The sequence below is a fragment of the Mustelus asterias genome, chromosome 1, assembly GCF_964213995.1.
Source record: "Mustelus asterias chromosome 1, sMusAst1.hap1.1, whole genome shotgun sequence".
NCBI classification, from domain to species: Eukaryota; Metazoa; Chordata; class Chondrichthyes; order Carcharhiniformes; family Triakidae; genus Mustelus; species Mustelus asterias.
The window spans coordinates 126,405,891-126,424,033 of NC_135801.1; the positions used below are offsets into that span (position 1 = coordinate 126,405,891).

Below are 18,143 nucleotides of genomic sequence, written 5' to 3' on the forward strand. Positions count from 1 at the left end.
TTCAATCACAAAAAAATGTCATTGACAGTACAAAGTACAGACTGATGTAACTAGTATGCATTTCAGTCAATGGTTCATGACAAGATCAAAGTGTCTGCATTTGTGATCTCACCAGCTTTCAAGGTAGTGATAAAATAATAGACATGGAAAACTCAAACCCTATTTATTTTCAACAGCTGTCTGCATGTGTTTTCACTTCCGGCTCCATCTATAATGCTACACATTGCCAGTTCACCAAGTACGAGACTAAATATGTAGTTAGGGTGACAGATTATCATAGAGATAAATATTTTCAGTATATTTTCAATTTACTTCTATTCCTCTAAACACTGATTGTCGTAGTTTAACTACCTGTGCTTACATTAAATAGAAGCAAACAAATAGATATAATGTTGCAGCTAGAGTACCCAACCAACCTGAACACTGGTGAAGTAAGGAAACAAGAGAAGTGTCTAGCAGCAAAGTAAAGAAAGAAACAAGAAAAAAAGGCAAAATACTGCGGATGCTGTAAAAAAAAGAGAAACTGGCAAAAAAAGGAAACCAAATGGAGGCAGAGATTTATGATCTAAAATTGTTGCACTCAATACTGAGTCCAGAGCGGTCATGATTGTAACCTTGTGCCAAATTATCCAAAAATGATCTGATAGCAACTCAGAACATTCCTATATGTGCCCTACATGAGGTTATTCCTTTGGTTGGAAAAATAGAAAGGCAACTTATTATCTAAATGGAGAGAAACATCAAAGTGCTTTGGTGCAAAGGGATCTGGGTGCCCTCGGGCACAAATCACAGAAAGTTAGTATGCAGGTACAGCAAGAAATAAGGAGGGCAAATGGAATTTTGGCATTTATTGTGAAAGGAATGAGAGTATGAAAGTAGGGAAGTGTTGCTGCAATAGTACAAGACATTAGTGAGATCACACCTGGAGTAGTGTGTACAATTTTGGTCCCCTTACCTGAGGAGCGATATAGTCGCTTTAGAGGCAGTTCAGAAGAGATTCACTAGACTGATTCCAGAGGTAAGGAGTTTATCTTATGAAGAAAGATTGAGCAGTTTAGGCTTATACTTTCTGGAGTTTAGAAGTATGAGGGGGAGATACAATTGAGGCATACAAGATGATAAAGGGGATTGAAAAAGTAGATGAGAGGATGTTGCCTCTTGCTGGACAATCTAGAATGAGAAGTCATAGTACAAGGATAAAGGGTAGCAGATTTAAAACAGAGATGAGGATAAACTGCTACTCTCAAAGAGTTGTGAATCTGTGGAATTTACTACCCCAGAGTGCAGTGGATGCTGGAGATAGGCAGATTTTTAATTAGTAATGGGTAAAAGGATTATAGAGAACCGGCAGGAAAGTGAAGTTGAGGCCAAGGCGAGATCAGCCATGATTGTATTGAATGGTGCAGCAGTCATGAGGGGGCCGGACTGCCTACTCCTGCTCCTATTTTTTATGTTCTTTGCAAAAATTAGTCAGATCTTTTTAACATTATTTTGTGAATGACAACAAAACTGTTAGCGTCCACCACCGTTAACTTGTGAAACCAACTGCAAGGTTTGGCATCCACACATGTGCAGTTAAACATGGAACTCAAAGCACCACCATTGACAATTCCCTGTTGAAGTCTCCACAGATGACAATCATTAGAAATCAGTGAACTGACTAGAAATTCCCCTTTAACGATGCAATATCACAGCAAAACTCCAGAAAAAGTATTGAAGGTGCAACTAGGCTTGTAACAGAATACAAAGCCATCACTTATGTTCAAGAACCTCCCAAGTCCTGGAAAATTAATCTCATATTTGTGTAGTGTTCCATTTTTTTCCATTATGATGAAAAACTCCAGAGTTTAGACTAACAAAAACGAAGTATTTCCATGATATTTCAACTTCTTATATGTTTGCCAAGATCCTTATTCCACTCATTGTAAGATTTATGACAAGTGAAGGATTGTCAGTGTATCATTTGGCTGCTTACCTTGCTTGATGACATCACTCTTGCTGAATACCTGGAGATCCTCTTGACTTGGCACAAGATTCAAATTAATAGTGGGGAAGGGAAATGCTTGCCTCAAAGATCACTAAATCTTTGCTGGCAGTTTTCTTAAGGGGTCAGCTGTGCGTTCCACTGCTTTGTCAATGACCTCAAAACCTGAACCAATGTTTCTTTATCATCTAATCATTATTTCAATTTCAGGACTTTATGAATAAAATATAACACAATGAGGAATCAAGAGAAGCAGTATAACCCATTTATTTATAGATACTAAGGTATACTTTCTAATTTCATAAAAAGAACCAGAGCTATTTTTACACCTTTGGTTCTTTGAGCTATTCTTTACATCTTAAAGAGCTGTTCCTAATTCGGAATGTATTGTGTGTTACAATTATGAAGTTTATAAGATTGTTGTGTTTTGGAGTGCTCTATTTAACTTAAAATGAAATGGGGAAATGAAAAGGGTCATGTGATCTGTTCTGCATTCTGTCTGACAACAAACGTTGGTGGTTTAGTTGCGAAGAGGATGGGGCAGGGGAGGCAAAGTTAAAAGACTTGTTACAGAAGCTCAAGATGTTCACTTCTGTGGACAACAGCAACAGCAGTTCTGTTGATCTTGGGTAGACTGTTAGTCTCCAGGTTTCTCAGGCAGATGTTAGGAATGTCATAAAAGCAAATTACTGTGGATGCTGGAATCTGAAACAAAAACAGAAAATGCTGGAAAATCTCAGCAGGTCTGACAGCAGATATGGAGAGAGAAAAGGGCCAATATTTCGAGTCTGCATGGCTCTTCGTCAGAGTTGGAATGTTATGTCTTATAAATGGTTTTACTTTGAACTGCCTGTGTAATTCCAAGACTGAATGTAGTTGAAGGCCTAAAGGATAGCTAATTAGTATTTCTACCTGGATACAAAGCTCATGTGATTCATATAACCATGCAGCTAGGCTTTGAGAAGGGGCAAGTCTACAGAAAACCATTTTATCTGTTACAGGATTTTTAGGATATCCCTAGAACCCACATACAAAAGTCAGCTTGCAGCCATCTGAATGGCAAAGAGCAGAAAATGGAGACAATTAGTTTTGCATGTGAAGCAAAGCAAATGACGACTCTATTTTCATGATGCAAAATGCTGGTAGGATCTAATGCTCAGATTAAAGAAACTTAGTTTGTGAGGAACTAAATAAGGCTGGAAGATTTCTCCAGCTTCGGCAAGAGGGAAAGAATCTCCAGTGTAATCCTCACAGTAGAAGCAAATTTTAGGATTAGGAGTTCCGGAGCTGAGAATAGCTTTGGACTGGTTCCTGGAGAATGAAGTGCCTTCTCAAGGACTAGTTTAAAGTGTAATCATGGAGGGGGATTTTCAGTTGTTTTAGAAGTTAAATGGGAAAACCTTTCCATACAGTGACTTAGAATATAAGTTGCCGAATAGAATAGCGTGATTCAATGTTATTTTTAGTTTATTATAGTAAAAATCTTAAAACCTGAAATCTTGAGTGATCCTTGCCATTAGACACTGGAAATTCAAATATTTTATTAAATGTTATCTACAAAGATTGTAAAGTAGTAACTGACACAAAAATCAACACACATATCGCAAATTCACAACCTCACCTTCTCCAGATTTTTGTTCAAAAATTGATTTTTAAATGGTAAATTGCAAGCAATCATAAAGACAAAAACAATGTTTGGAGTCAATCATGCAGTTTAATTAGCCTCCAATGCAAAACCATTTTCCATATTAACTACCTCACACATAACATGCCACACATCTTTGAACTGAAGGCTCAAGTAAGGACCATTTTTAATCAGGACACGGAATACTATAAATAGATACCTCTGTTACACCAAAGAGAAACTTATTACCTGTTTTCAGAAGGTAAGAGTGAAAGCAATGCCAAAGCAGAAAGTTTCCGTCTCTCTGGTTGTGTAATGTTATCCATTCGATCAACCCACATCTCGATTATATTACCAAGGAGTTGCTCCATCTGGAAAGAAAAGCAAGTCTGTGAGCTTCTTGCTCAATTTACAACTAAATGGCATAATATTAGGGAGAGATACAGGATCAACGATAAATGGATATGGTGCACAACATTATTGCAAATCCACAATTGGAGGAAAAATACAAATTAAAATGAGACTGAAAAGCTAAAAACAAAGTGCTTCCAGGCAATTCAGTTTTAATGAGCAGACGTACAACATTCCTTTAATAATTAAGAACACAGAACATTTTGCAAATTGTCAAATTTAGTTATTATTCAGTTGCAACATAGTGATGAAACTGAATACAATTGGGATAGGAGATCCAAGCTGAATTGTCTTGCCAAAACAGATATCATCACCAATTCATTTTGATATTAATACTAACAGAAGGGTGAGCAAATTTCCACAGGGCTAGTTACATGCTATAGTAGCAGCCAGGTGTTTTTTTGTTGAAAGCATATATGAAAGTATATATGTTCACTGATGAATCTGATTTTGTTAAAATAATCAGCTGCATTTTAGTGTTTCATGTTTTACTTACATTTACAGGAGGTTGTATTCAAATTGTCTAAAATCTGGCATCTGAGAACAAATGTGTCTGCGATGCATATGCATTGAATTGGAAACAGGGATAAATAAAAACTCAGCAAATAAATTTACATTGATTTAACCATGAACTGAGTGCAATTCAGCTGGCAAGCAGAATCTTTGTCAAACAATGCACCTTTCTTGCTGCAATCTACATTATGATTACCTAACAGAATGTAGTATTTATTTTAATTTTAAAGCCCAGGACCCCATTTAAAGATTTCTCTATATTACAGTATATTTTATGCTATAGTTTTCAACGTCAAATTAGAACATAGAACATAGAAAAGCTACAGCACAAACAGGCCCTTCAGCCCACAAGTGGCGCTGAACAATTTCCTTACCTTCGAGGCTCATCTATAACCCTCTATCTTACTAACCTCCATGAACCTATCCAAGTCTCTTAAAAAGACTCAATCGAATCCGCTTCCACCACCATTACCGGCAGCCGATTCCACACACCCACCACCCTCTGAGTGAAAAACTTACCCCTAACATCTCCTCTATACCTACTCCCCAGCACCCTAAACCTGTGGCCTCTCATGACAACCATTTCAGCCCTGGGTAAAAGCCTCTGAGAATCCACTCTATCAATATCTCTCAACATCTCATACACCTCTATCTGGTCACCTCTCATCCTTCGCCTCTCCAAGGAGAATAGACCTAGCTCTCTCAACCTATCCTCATAAGGCATACCACTTAATCCCAGCAACATCCTTTGTAACATTTGTAAATCTCCTCTGCACCCATTCTACGGCTTCCACATCCTTTCTGTAATGAGGCGACCAGAACTGGGCACAGTACTCCAGGTGGGGTCTGACCAGGGTCCTATACAGCTGCAGCATTATCTCCCGCTTTCTAAACTCAATTCCTCTATTGATGAAGGCCAGTATTCCATACGCCTTCTTAACCACAGCCTCTACCTGCGACGCCGCTTTGAGCTTACCTTGTTGGTATATCTATCTGAATGCAGCATGTTTCTGGTCTTGCTCATATTATTGTTTTTCTCAGAATCTATTGCAGGAAAAATGGAACGGCTTGCACACCGTTTTAGTACGATAACATCACGTCACATGAGATTTTACAATTCAATTTGTAACAAATTGCACTGTTCAGCAAAAAGAAACAAAGGGAATTGCTAGCATTGTTCAATAAAGCAATAGCCTTTCTCAAAGGTAATTCCCCTTTCTCTATACTGCCAAATTCCATCCTCTCACACACACCTTTGACAATTTTAGGCTCAACTTCTTAAAACTTCCTGACCTCATCATTTATTTCAGCTCTTCAAACATTTTTGTGGACAATTTTTGTGTCTCATCAGTTGTGTTTGTGAAAAACAATTTATTTTGATTTGCATCTTTTCAAATTCTTCTCCACAAGGCATATTGGTCACTGAATATACATCAAGCCACATAAATGCGACATACATTTGGGCAGCACGGTAGCACAGTGGTTAGCATTGCTGCTTCATAGCGCTAGGGACCCGGGTTCAGTTCCCGGCTTGGGTCACTGTCTGTGTGGAGTTTGCAAATTCTCCCCGTGTCTGCATGAGTTTCCTCCGGGTGCTCTGGTTTCCTCCCACAGTCTGAAAGATGTGGTTAGGTGCATTGACCTGAACAGGCTCTGTGTGGCGACTAAGGAATTTCACAGTAACTGAATTGCAATGTTAATGTAAGCCTTACTTGTGACTAATAAATAAATAAACTTTTACATTTGCACTGGTGAAATACTCAAACCGCCAATTCTCCACAGTGCAGTTATTACCATCACTTCTGTGGCAAAAATAAATTTGTGAACTGTCTTGCTTGGCTGTTTTTAAAAAAAAATGTGAAATGTGTTAGTTAGGACATTAAAGACATTGTAAGCGATACATACTTTAAAAATTTCTCTTTTTCCTGTGGCAACAGCGACCTGGACTCACTAACAAGAAACATTCAGAGTCTTTTAGTTCTTTTCAATAAGTGCAATCAGGCATTGCAATCTATATGATAGTAGTCACAAAGCATTTGTGACAGTACAGGTGTAATCTTAGCTATAAACCTGGTTATATTAACTAATCCTTCAGCAGTGATCTCTGCTGCAAAATCAGTGCACAAGGACCTACCAGATGATTACAGAGCAGACTCCATTTGGATTAATTCAATCTTGTCCAAAATGCTCTAAGCAGGGTATCATTGTCACATTTTACTAATAGGTGAAACAAATGCACTTTTGGAAACTTTCTAAAATGGCTTTAAAGATTGGCTGCGTGGGCCAGTGGCCACAAAATAGAATGGGCCTGTGTGTGTGTGTGTGTGTGTGTGTGTGTGTGTGTGTGTGTGTGTGTGTGGGGGGGGGGGGGGGGGGGGGGGGGGGGGGAGAGAGAAAATTTGGAAATAAAGGAGTTATGGACTTGAATTGATTTATTGCCACACGTATTAATACAAATGAAAAGTATTGTTTTTAGCGCGCTCTACAGGCAAAGCATACTGCACATAGAGAAGGAAAGGAGATAGTGCAGAATGAAGTGTTACAATCATAGTTGGAGTGTAGAGAAAGATCAACTTAATGCGAAGTAGGTCCGTTCAAACGTCTGATGGCAGCAGGGAAGAAGCTGTTCTTGAGTCGGTTGGTACGAGTCCTCAGATTTTCGTATTGTTTTCCCTTGACGGAAGGTGGTGGAAGAGAGATGGGGTCCTTAATTATGATGGCTCCTTTGTCAAGGTAGTGGGAAGTGTAGACAGTGTCAATGGGTGGGAGGCAGATTTGAGTGATGGATTGGGCTTCATAAATGACCCTTTGTAGTCCCTTGCAGTTTGGACAGAGCAGTTGTGAAACAACCAGAAAGAATGCTTTCTATGGTGCATCTGTAAAAGTTGGAGGGAGTCTTAGCGGACATGCCAAATTTCCTTAGTCTTCTGAGAAAGTACAGGCATTGGTGGGCTTTCTTAGCTATAGCATCAGCATTGAGGAACCAGGACAGGTTGTTGGTGATCTGGACATCTAAAAACATGAAGCTCTCGACCATACTTGAAGCTCTCAACTTATGCAAATTATTTAAATTTACATAATACGTATTCTTCAAAATAAAATTTATACCCTCTGCTTTTACAGATAAGTATTTATATGCAGATTCCATTCTTCAACATAATGAGGGAAGAGATATTTTAATAATTAGATACTGAACTAATTGGAACCTGTTCCTAATGATACTGGCAAAAAATTCAGAAAGAAGTACATTTCCCTTATATTCTATTTTAGTCTCTTGAGCCAAATGGTATGAAGCACACTTCTTCCACTGGCGTTTGCCCAAAGCAAGATGTTAAGACTCAACTGAAGCATCATCTCATCCTACATCCTGCTCACTGCACTGGAATGTCATTCTGATATCTTATCGGATTAGGCTGAAGTAATGATATGGTGTAAATAAGCTCATTATCACTGATGTTCATATTTTCTTTCAACATCAGATTAAAACCAAACTAATTTTTATTGGCCGCCTTAATTTTTGTAAAATAAATCTAAAACTTGGCCAAACAGCAATTCAATTTTACTTGGGCAGCAAAAATTGCTGGATACTTATGATCAATCCAACCTTTTTATTGTTGAAGAATGCAATGATAATATTAATCCATTAAGTAGCAGAAATCATTTGATAATGTTTTCTATCTGCAAGACTAATTTATGTATCTGATTCATTGCATTTATTTTCCCAATTTTTCTCTCAAAACTATTATACAGCATCTGAACCGGAGATATTAGATATTTCATTATTGATTTCAGAAGAAATTTGATAACTGAAGTTTGCATATAAAAAAAACCACTTTTGCAATATTTCTATGCACGAAATGTAGATGGCGATAACATGTCCCCATTGAAAAATGTTGTGCACAACCAAATAATCAATTTAACTCCTTGCTACAAATTAGAAAAAACCTACAGCTTTTTTGATGTAAACCAGTGAAAAACAAGTTTTCAGTTCATTAATCACAGATGTCAACATGAATTTTAAATATTATTTTATCAACGTCTTTAAATATTACAGTGCATGTTTGAGCTTGGATAATTTCAAAGGAACTATATTTTTCTCAACAGAAAATATCCATCAGTCCACCCATGATAGGGAGATACGTCAACTGGCTGTGCAACTGGTAAAGCATCTTCCTGCCTTTGTAACATCAGAATACATTTAAAAGACAAACAAAAATTAGGACATCATGGCCTGCCCATACGGACAAAAACCACCTTCAGCTTGCTACAAAAAAAACAAATAATATCCTATGACGTGTTACAAGCATACACTTCCTTGTTAATGGAGAATGCATATTTCAAAATCCATAGCTAAAAAAATATTTCATATGATTGTCAATTAAAGGAACCATTTCCTTATTTAATCAATTTAAACGTAAAGGGGCACAAACATCAACCAAGTTTGCGGATGACACGAAAATGGCTGGACTTGCAGATAGTGAGGAACATTGTCAGAGGCTACAGAAGGATATAGATAGGCTGGAAATTTGGGCAAAGAAATGGCAGATGGAGGTCAATCCAGATAAATGCGAAGTGATACATTTTGGTAGAACTAACGTAGGGGGCAGCTGTACGATAAATGGCAGAACCATAAAGGGTGTAGATACGCCGAGGGACCTGGGTGTGCAAGTCCACAGATCCTTGAAGGTGACCTCACAGGTGGAGAAGGTAGTGAATAAGGCATATGGCATGCTTGCCTTTATAGGACGGGGCATAGAGTATAAAAGTTGGGGTCTGATGTTGCAGTTGTATAGAATGTTGGTTCGGCCGCATTTGGAATACTGCGCCCAGTTCTGGTCGCCACACTACCAGAAGGACGTGGAGGCTTTAGAGAGAATGCAGAGGAGGTTTACCAGGATGTTGCCTGGTATGGAAGGGCTTAGTTATGAGGAAAGATTGGGTAAACTGGGGTTGATCTCACTGGAAAGACGGAGGATGAGGGGTGACCTAATGGAGGTGTATAAAATTATGAAAGGCATAGATAGGGTGAACGGTGGGAAGCTTTTTCCCAGGTCGGTGGTGACGTTCACGAGGGGTCATAGGTTCAAGGTGAGGGGGGGGGGGGGGGGGGGGGAGGTTTAACACGGATATCAGAAGGACGTATTTTACACAGAGGGTGGTGGGGGCCTGGAATGCGCTGCCGGGCAAGGTGGTGGAGGCGGACACACTGGGAACGTTTAAGACTTATCTAGATAGCCACATGAACGGAGTGGGAATGGAGGGATACAAAAGAATGGTCTAGTTTGGACCAGGGAGCGGCGCGGGCTTGGAGGGCCTGCTCCTGTGTGTATTGTTCTTTGTTCTATATGTTGATTTATCAGTACCATTCTTCCAAGTATTTTATTAATTAACTTGTTATTTATATAGCTTCTTCAGCACAATAATTCTTTGAAAGGCATTGGAAATTAGCTGAAAAGGGCAAACCTGGAGAATTATACTGAAGGCATTCATTGATTTTATAAGGCACAAGATTTAAAAGATAATTCCGGTGAATTATACGAAAATACCTCAAATATTCACTAACAATATTTTCAACCAGCTATGATTTTACCTAGATTTCAGTATTTTATTTTTTAGGTTTATGGTTAGATTTGGAAATGATGACAATATTAAAAATCTTGCAATATCAAATACTGGAACACTGGAGAATAGAATATAGTAAAATGGAATAGGAAAATAAATAAAAATATTTTATGCAGCACCTGTTTTCAGCTCACTTTTTCTTCCTGCTACAGGTTTCTGATAAATACAAAGTAGTTATGAGATGACAGAATGATAACTGTGAAGCAAGTCAGTGTAATGATTTGGAAGCCATGCCAGACGATAAAGATGTTTAACAATGAAAAGTCTCTCGAATGCTCGCCTAGTATCTTCAGTAGTGAAGAATATATATAATTAACTCATCATGAACTCTCAGGCACTGGAATACTGTATTGGTTATAATATACAAAATGCCCAATTTATTACAGTTGGTGAGGATAAATTGCATATTTGCATTGAGATATGTTAATATTATGCTTGGCTAGTTGCCAAGAAAGACTTGCATTCATATAGCACACAAAAATATATTTTTACGGCTACCAACTTACAAATATTGAGACAATACTTGTCATTTTGGAGTTCCAAAAGCATCCGACTTCCAATATTCCATTATTTACGTAGAAAAATAGCAACAGGAGTAGACCATTCAGCCCATCAAACCTGTTCTGCCATTCAATTAGATCACAGGTGCTCATCTACCTCAATGCTACTTTCCTGCACTAGCTCCATATCCCTTGATGTCAGTCGTATGCAGAAATCTATCGATTTCTGTCTTGAACATGCTCGATGGTTGAGCTCCCACAGCCCTTTAGGACAGAAAATTCCAAAGATTTATGACTCAGTGAAAAAAAATCCTTCTTCTCTCAATCTTAAATGGCCTATCCCTGGTTCTGAGATTATGTTCCCTTGTTCTAGACTCACGAGCCAGGGGAAACATACTACATACATCCACCTTCTCATGCCCTGTAAGAATTTTGCAATTTTCAATGAGATCACCTCTTATTCTTCAAAACTCTAGAGAATAGAGGCACAGTTTCCTCAATCTCTCCTCATACGACAGTCCCTCCCATCCCAGGAATTAGTCTGACGAACCTTTGTTGCACTTCCGCCGTGGCAAGTATATCCTTCCTTAGATGACGAAAACTGTACACATGTAGGTTATTATTTCACAATAATCTACTCACTGACGCTAGATTTGGGTTCTGCCAGAGTCATTCAGCTCCTGACCTCATTACAGCCTTGATTCAAACATGGAAAAAAGAGCTGAATTTCCCAGGTGAGGTAAGAGTGACTGCCCTTGACATCAAGGCAGCATTTGACCGAGTGTGGCATCACACCAGGCACAAAGGAAGATGGTTGTGGTGGTTGGAGGTTAATCATCTCAGCTCCAGACATCATTGCAAGAGTAAAGTAAAGTTAAAGTTTCTTTATTAGTCACAAGTAAGGCTTACATTAACACTTCAATGAAGTTACTGTGAAATTCCCCTAGTCGCCACAGTCTGACGCCTGTCCAAGTCGATGCACCTAACCAGCACGTCTTTCAGAATGTGGGAGGAAACCAAGTGTTTCTCAGGATAGTGTCCGAGGCCCAACTATCTTCAGTTTCTTCGCTAATGACCTTCCTTCCATCATAAGGTCAGAAGTGGGGATGTTTGCAGGTAACTGCACATCGTTCAGCACCATTTGCAACTCCTCAGATACTGAAGCAGTTCATGTCCAAATGTAGCAAAATTGGGACAATATCCAGGCCTGGGCTGACAAGTGGCAAAAACATTTGTGCCACATATGCACCAGACACCAGACTAACCATATAAATACTGCGGCACCAGGTCAAAGGCTAGGAATCCTGCAGGAAGAATTCACCTCCTGATCCCTCAAAGCCTGGCCACCACCTACGAGGCACAGGTCAGGAGTGTAATAGAATACTCTCCACTTGCCTGGATGAGCGCAGCTCCAACAATACTCAAGAAGCTTGACACCATCCAGGACTAAGCAGCATGCTTTATTGCTAACCCTTTCACAAACATGCAATCCCTCCACCAACAACGAACAGTGGCTGCTGGGTGCACCACATACAAGATGCACTGCAGGAACTCACCAAGGTTTCTTAGGCAGCACCTTCCAACCCCACATTCCCCACCATCTAGAAAGACGAGAGCAGCAGATACCTGGGAACACCACCACCTGGAGGTTCCCCTCCAAGTCACTCACCATCCTAACTTGGAAACATAGTGACAGTTAAGGAACGGTGACGAGTCAAAGTTCTGGAACTCCCTCCCTAACAGCACAACACTACACCTAATGGGACTGCAATGGTTCAAGAAGGCAGCTCACAACCACGTTCTGAAGGGTAACTAGGAATGGGCAATGAATGCTGGCCTAGCCAGTAACACCCACATCCCGTAAATCAGCAGCCAACAGAATTAAGGATCCCACGCACTCCGGACATTTCTCTCTTCCACCTTCTTCCATTGGGAAAAAGATACAAAAGTCTGAGGTCACGTACCAACCGACTCCAGAACAGCTTCTTCCCTGCTGCCATCAGACTTTTGAATGAACCTACCTTGCATTAAGTTGATCTTTCTCTATACCCTGGCTATGACTGTAACACTACATGCTGCACTCTCTCGTTTCCTTCTCTATGAACAATGTGCTTTGTCTGTATAGCGCGCAAGAAACAATACTTTTCACTGTATGTTATTACATGTGACAATAATAAATCAAAATCTTTTTTAAAAATGTTTTGCAGCTGCTCTGTAACGTCCTTAACCCTGGCACCAGGGGTAATGGACAATTTCCCATTCTCCTAAATCTGAAGCATAGCCTGCTTCCATATATTAAATAAATTTAAATTAACAAGGTGGATACTACACTCTGCTGATTGGTGCATGGGAAGATATGCTTAAAATCTGTTTTTGTGCCTGCATAGATGGTTGCTTTGTAATCTTCCTTCATTGCCTCAAGTTCGTTGTTTAAATAAAGCTGCATTAAGACTTCTAGCATGATAAAAGCAGGTCGTGTTCCTTCAGCTTTCCTCATTCAAAGAAAATATGTCAGTGTCAAAAAGGACAAAAGTAAAGTGGGCACTGAGCAACGATTGGGGGTGGGAAACTCAATGCACAATGGAACAGAAAGGTTTTTAAAGTTGCTTTAGGAGACAAGGGGTGGCATAGGAAAGAAAAAATGACAGAACTCCAGTGTAGGCTGTGATGCTTGAAAGAAAGATTAGCAATGACAGACAGCTGAGAACATGGAATCAGCAGTAACCTAACTTGTGAGAAGCACAGGGAAGTCTGGATTGAAATTTTGACAATAGGCCCAAATGCAGGAAGACAATGTTCTGCAGGTAAAATCCAGTGGTGCCGGAAGAGAACGAGATAAGGATTAGGAAGTTCAGCTCATGATTGAACAGGCCACTGAAGTTTCATACCTCTGGATATAACAATAACTAAGGATAATGATGGATTTGAGGCAAACGGCATATAGATGGTTATAAAAGATGGTGAGAGTGACTTAACCTTTACTGATGTTAAATCAAAGAAAATGTTCACTGATCCTGGTGTACATGAAGTCAAATATTTATCAAGAATACTGAAACACAAAACGTAACAGTCAAGAATTGAAGATATGGCAGGAACAGAGCCATAGAATCCCTACAGTGCAGAAGCCATTCAGCCCATCGAATCTGCACCGACTCTCCAAAAGAGTGTCTTACCCAGGTCGAAGCCCCACCCTGTCCCTGTAACCCCACCCATTCACTATGGCTAATCCATCTAACCAACAAATCTTTGGACACTAAGGGGCAATTTAGCATGGCCAATCCACCTAAAATGCACATCTTTGGACTGTGCGAGGAAACCAGAGCATCCGAAAGAAACCCACACAAACAAGGGGAGAATGTGCAAACTCCATAGAGTCACCCTAGGCCAGAATTGAACCTGCATCTCTGGCGCTGTGAGGCAGTAGTGCTAACCACTGTGTCACCGTGCCGCCTAAAGAGATGTGCAGGGAAGCAGCTCTTAATGCATTTTTAATTCTTTCGCGGAGTTTGGGCATGCCAAGATCAGCATTTATTGCCCATGCCTAACTGCCCTCACGAAGGTTGTGGTAAGCACCTTCTTGAGCCACTGCAGTCCATGGGATGTAGGTACATCCAGAGTCCTGTCAGGGAAGGAGTTCCAGAATTTTGATCCAGCAATAGTAAACGCAAAGTGATAGTTCCATGTCAGAATGATATGCGGCTTGGAGGGGAACTTGCAGGTGATGATGTTCCCAAAGTGTCTGCTTCCCTTGTCCTTTTAGGTGGTGAGATCATGGGTTTGGAAGGTGCTGCCAAAGAAGTCTCCGTGCATTGCAGTAGTGCATCTTATTTATAGTACACTCTGCTGTCAGTGTGCGTCAATATTGGAGGGAGTGAATGTTGGTGGTGGTGGATGGGGTGTGAACCTAACAGGTTGCTTTGACCTGGGTGGTGTTGAGCTTCGTGTCTGCTGTTGGAGCCTCATTCATCCAGGCAAGTGGAGAGTAATTCATCACCCTCCTGATGTGTGCCATATCGATAGTGCGCAGACTTTAGGCAGTCAGGTGGTGAGTTATTTGAAAAAGAATAACACTTTAGATGAATCATAAAAACTCCATCATTTATAAACTTTGGTATTAAGGATTTTTGTTTTTGCATCTCCAGAGCTGTCCTGATATACGCTTCCTCCCAAATTCTGATGAAAACCAACAAGATATGGATCATAGTTCTCTACCATCTGCTCTTTCACACAGATTGACAAGATTGACTGCATCTCTGTCAAACCTCAGTCTCCACGAGAGTCTATTTGTAATATTGTAACTTATCATATCCTTCAAAAATTCTGAAGTAGTCTAGCGTCAATTAGTTACTTTCAAAGTGTAATCACAGTTTCTTGGGAGGCAAACTCAGAAGTCAATTTTATGTGGCAATGACTCAGTTAAAAAGGTCGTGGTGACATGGAGGTTCTTTCATTCTGGGCCCTGCTTACAGCTTGATGGGAAGACATCATTCCATGAGGCAATTCTTCCCCGGGTCTAAAGGGAAATTAGTTTCTTGACATGAACTGTCAACACCTTCATGTTTTGAAGAACCTATTTTTTTCAATGGACCATAGGTTTTGTTGTTATGCGGCCAGGATTTTCTTTTTATATTTCATCCAAAAATAGGTTGCTGTCTAACATGAGCAATCCCATCAACCTGTTCCCAAAATCCAGCATGAAGCAATTATTTACAGTAATGTAGAGTGGTGTTATATTACCAGGCCAGATGCCCTGCTTCTGTGTCAAAGATAGCCAAGGTGTGCAGCCTTGCACATGTTGCCTAGATTAGTCCACACCTGATTCTTGAAATTTGAATATATATCTATGCACAAGTTTTATATATTTTATCCAACAGGTCACCAACATATCCTTGGGTGCAGAGGCACTTCAACCCATTTAAACTTGTCCATCCAGATTGCTAACTTGACCATTTCCTTATTGCTGTCACTCGGCTGGTTCCTAAATGAAAGACTTCTTCTCACTCTACAGAGAAGATGACAGAATGACCATGCATAAAAGCTGATTTTTATAGATATTTTTCCCATGCTCCTAGTCAGCTGAGCCGAGAGCACACCTTGTTAAAATGAGTCAGTTTATCAGATACAAACATTCCAGGTTTGTGAAAGTTTACATAAAAATGAACAAATCTCAACTGGCATGCAAATAAAACAACATCACGGATCCTGAGTTTCAGTGAAAAGTCAATCGGAAATACATCAGTGGAAGAGCAGGGTAACACAAACAACAACCTCCTGGTTTCCACACTGAACTGTGCAGGTGCAGCCACTGGAACTTGCTGTCCGATTTACTTGTTAATATTGGTGAGTGCTAGTTGCTACGCCAATATTGTAAAGTTTGGGCCCATATCTTTCCAGTGTATAGTTTTATTCTCCAAGTTGAAAACTGAGAAGAAAATAAATAAAGCAACATAATGACAATCGAACATATATTTCAATATGGAACTGGATGAAGCTGTCAAAATAGTAAGCTTGAGGTAGAATGATTCAGTGAAACTCGCTATCAATGCATTAAACATCAAACTTTGTGGGTGGTAAAGAGCTAATAAGTACTCTCAATGAATCAAATGATAAAATAGGTACACAAAGTGATAGCGGCAGAAATGTTGATATCAACTCAAGGTGATGCCAGTTCAATTGGAAAAGGGAGGAATGTGCAAACAAGACTAAGGAGGAGGGAACAAATGAGGAATGCAAAAAGGCAGCAATTTGTGCTTCCTTGGGGCTGAATTAATAGCTACCCAAGGTTGGGAGCCTGTGTTTGCCTAATTCTAGTAAGAGTTTTAACAACACCAGGTTAAAGTCCAACAGATTTATTTGGTAGCAAATGCCATTAGCTTTCGGAGCGCTGCTCCTTCGTCAGATGGAGTGGAAATCTGCTCTCAAACAGGGCATACAGAGACACAAAATCAAGTTACAGAATATGGATTAGAATGCGAATCTCTACAGCCAACCAGGTCTTTGCCTAATTCACCAGTGGATTTCCTCCTGAAGTATGTTACTCTCCTTCCTATTGTTTGCTACATTTCTAAATTCAGCACCATCTAGAAACTTTGAAATCATGTTCTGTATACCCACACAGAATCATTATGGTACAGGTGGCTGAAGCGTTGCACCAATTAGTCCCATTCCCTGTTCTATACCCTGTAGGTTTTCGTCTCTCGAGTGTCCAATCAATTTCCTTTTGAAATCATTAATTGTTTCCACTACCATCGGCCTGATATGCAGCAAATTCCAGGTCATTACTATTTGCTGTGTAAAAATATTATTTTGCATATCTTCTGCAACTCTTGACCAAAACTTTAAATTTGTGTCCCCTATCCTTGTACTATCAGCTAATGGGATCAGCTTTACCTTATCTAAACCTGTCATAAACTTGTACACTCCTATCAACTTTCCCCTCAATCTCCTTTGCTCAAAGAACAAATCTAGTTTCTCCAACTTAACCTTGTAGCTAAAATTCTTAATTCCTGGAACTATTCTAATAAATTTCCTCTGCAACCTCTCAGGGACCCTCACATCTTTCTGAAAGTGTTGTGGTGACCAGAACTGGAAGCAATTCTTCAATTGTGGCTTAACCAGAACTTTCTACGAGTTTAGCATAACTTACTTGCTTTTGTACTCAATGCCTCTATTCATGAAGCTGAAGATCCCACTTGCTTTGCTAACTGCTCTCTCAATATATCCTGGCAAATATCGATGCACGTGAACATTTTTGAACTGTGGCATTTAATCTATATTGACTCACCTTGTTCCTTCTGCTAAAATGCATTACCTCACACTTCTCTGTATTAAACTCCATCTTCCACTTTCTGTCCAATTTGCCTATGTATATCCTGTTGCAGTTGATTGGTATCTTCCTCAATATTTGCCACTCCTCCAAACTTGGAATCATCGGCAAACTTTGAAATTTTACTCTGCATTCCAAAATCCAAGTCATCCATAAAAATCAAAAAAGCGGTGGTCCCCAGCACCATCTCTTGGGGAACATAACTGTCTCCCTTCCTCTGGTTTGAAAAGCTACCATTTGTCACAACTTTGTTTTCTGTCCTTCAGCCAATTTTTTATCCAAGCTGATACTGACCCACCTTTTCCATGAGGCACAATTTTGTTAATAAACCTTTCCTGTGGTACGTTGTCAAAGACTTTCCTAAAATCTATTTAAACAATATCCACTGCTTTTTCTTTATCAACTTTCTCTGTTACTGCAACAGAAAATTTGATTAGATCAGTCAAGCACAATCAGCCTGTTACAAATCCGTTTAACTCAAATCTCTCTGAGTGACTTTCCGAGTCTGAGTATAGGATGGCACGGTGGCACAGTGGTTAGCACTGTTTCCTTATAGCACCAGGGACCCAGGTTCGATTCCGACCTTGGGTGACTGTCTGTGTGGAGTTTGCATGTTCTCCCGTGTCTGCGCGGGTTTCCTCCGGGTGCTCCGGCTTCCTCCCA

General features: G+C 39.8%; 1 protein-coding gene across 12 annotated transcripts in view; it reads right to left on the minus strand.

Moving 5' to 3' along the window:
• Positions 1-18,143, minus strand: part of ipo11 (importin 11) — a 548,937-nt gene that overhangs the window by 176,331 nt on the left and 354,463 nt on the right. For all 12 annotated transcript variants that reach the window (XM_078218342.1, XM_078218361.1, XM_078218371.1 and 9 more), the window contains one exon: positions 3,858-3,979. In XM_078218342.1, the coding sequence (XP_078074468.1) occupies positions 3,858-3,979 (122 nt within the window). The remainder of the gene's footprint in view (positions 1-3,857; positions 3,980-18,143) is intronic.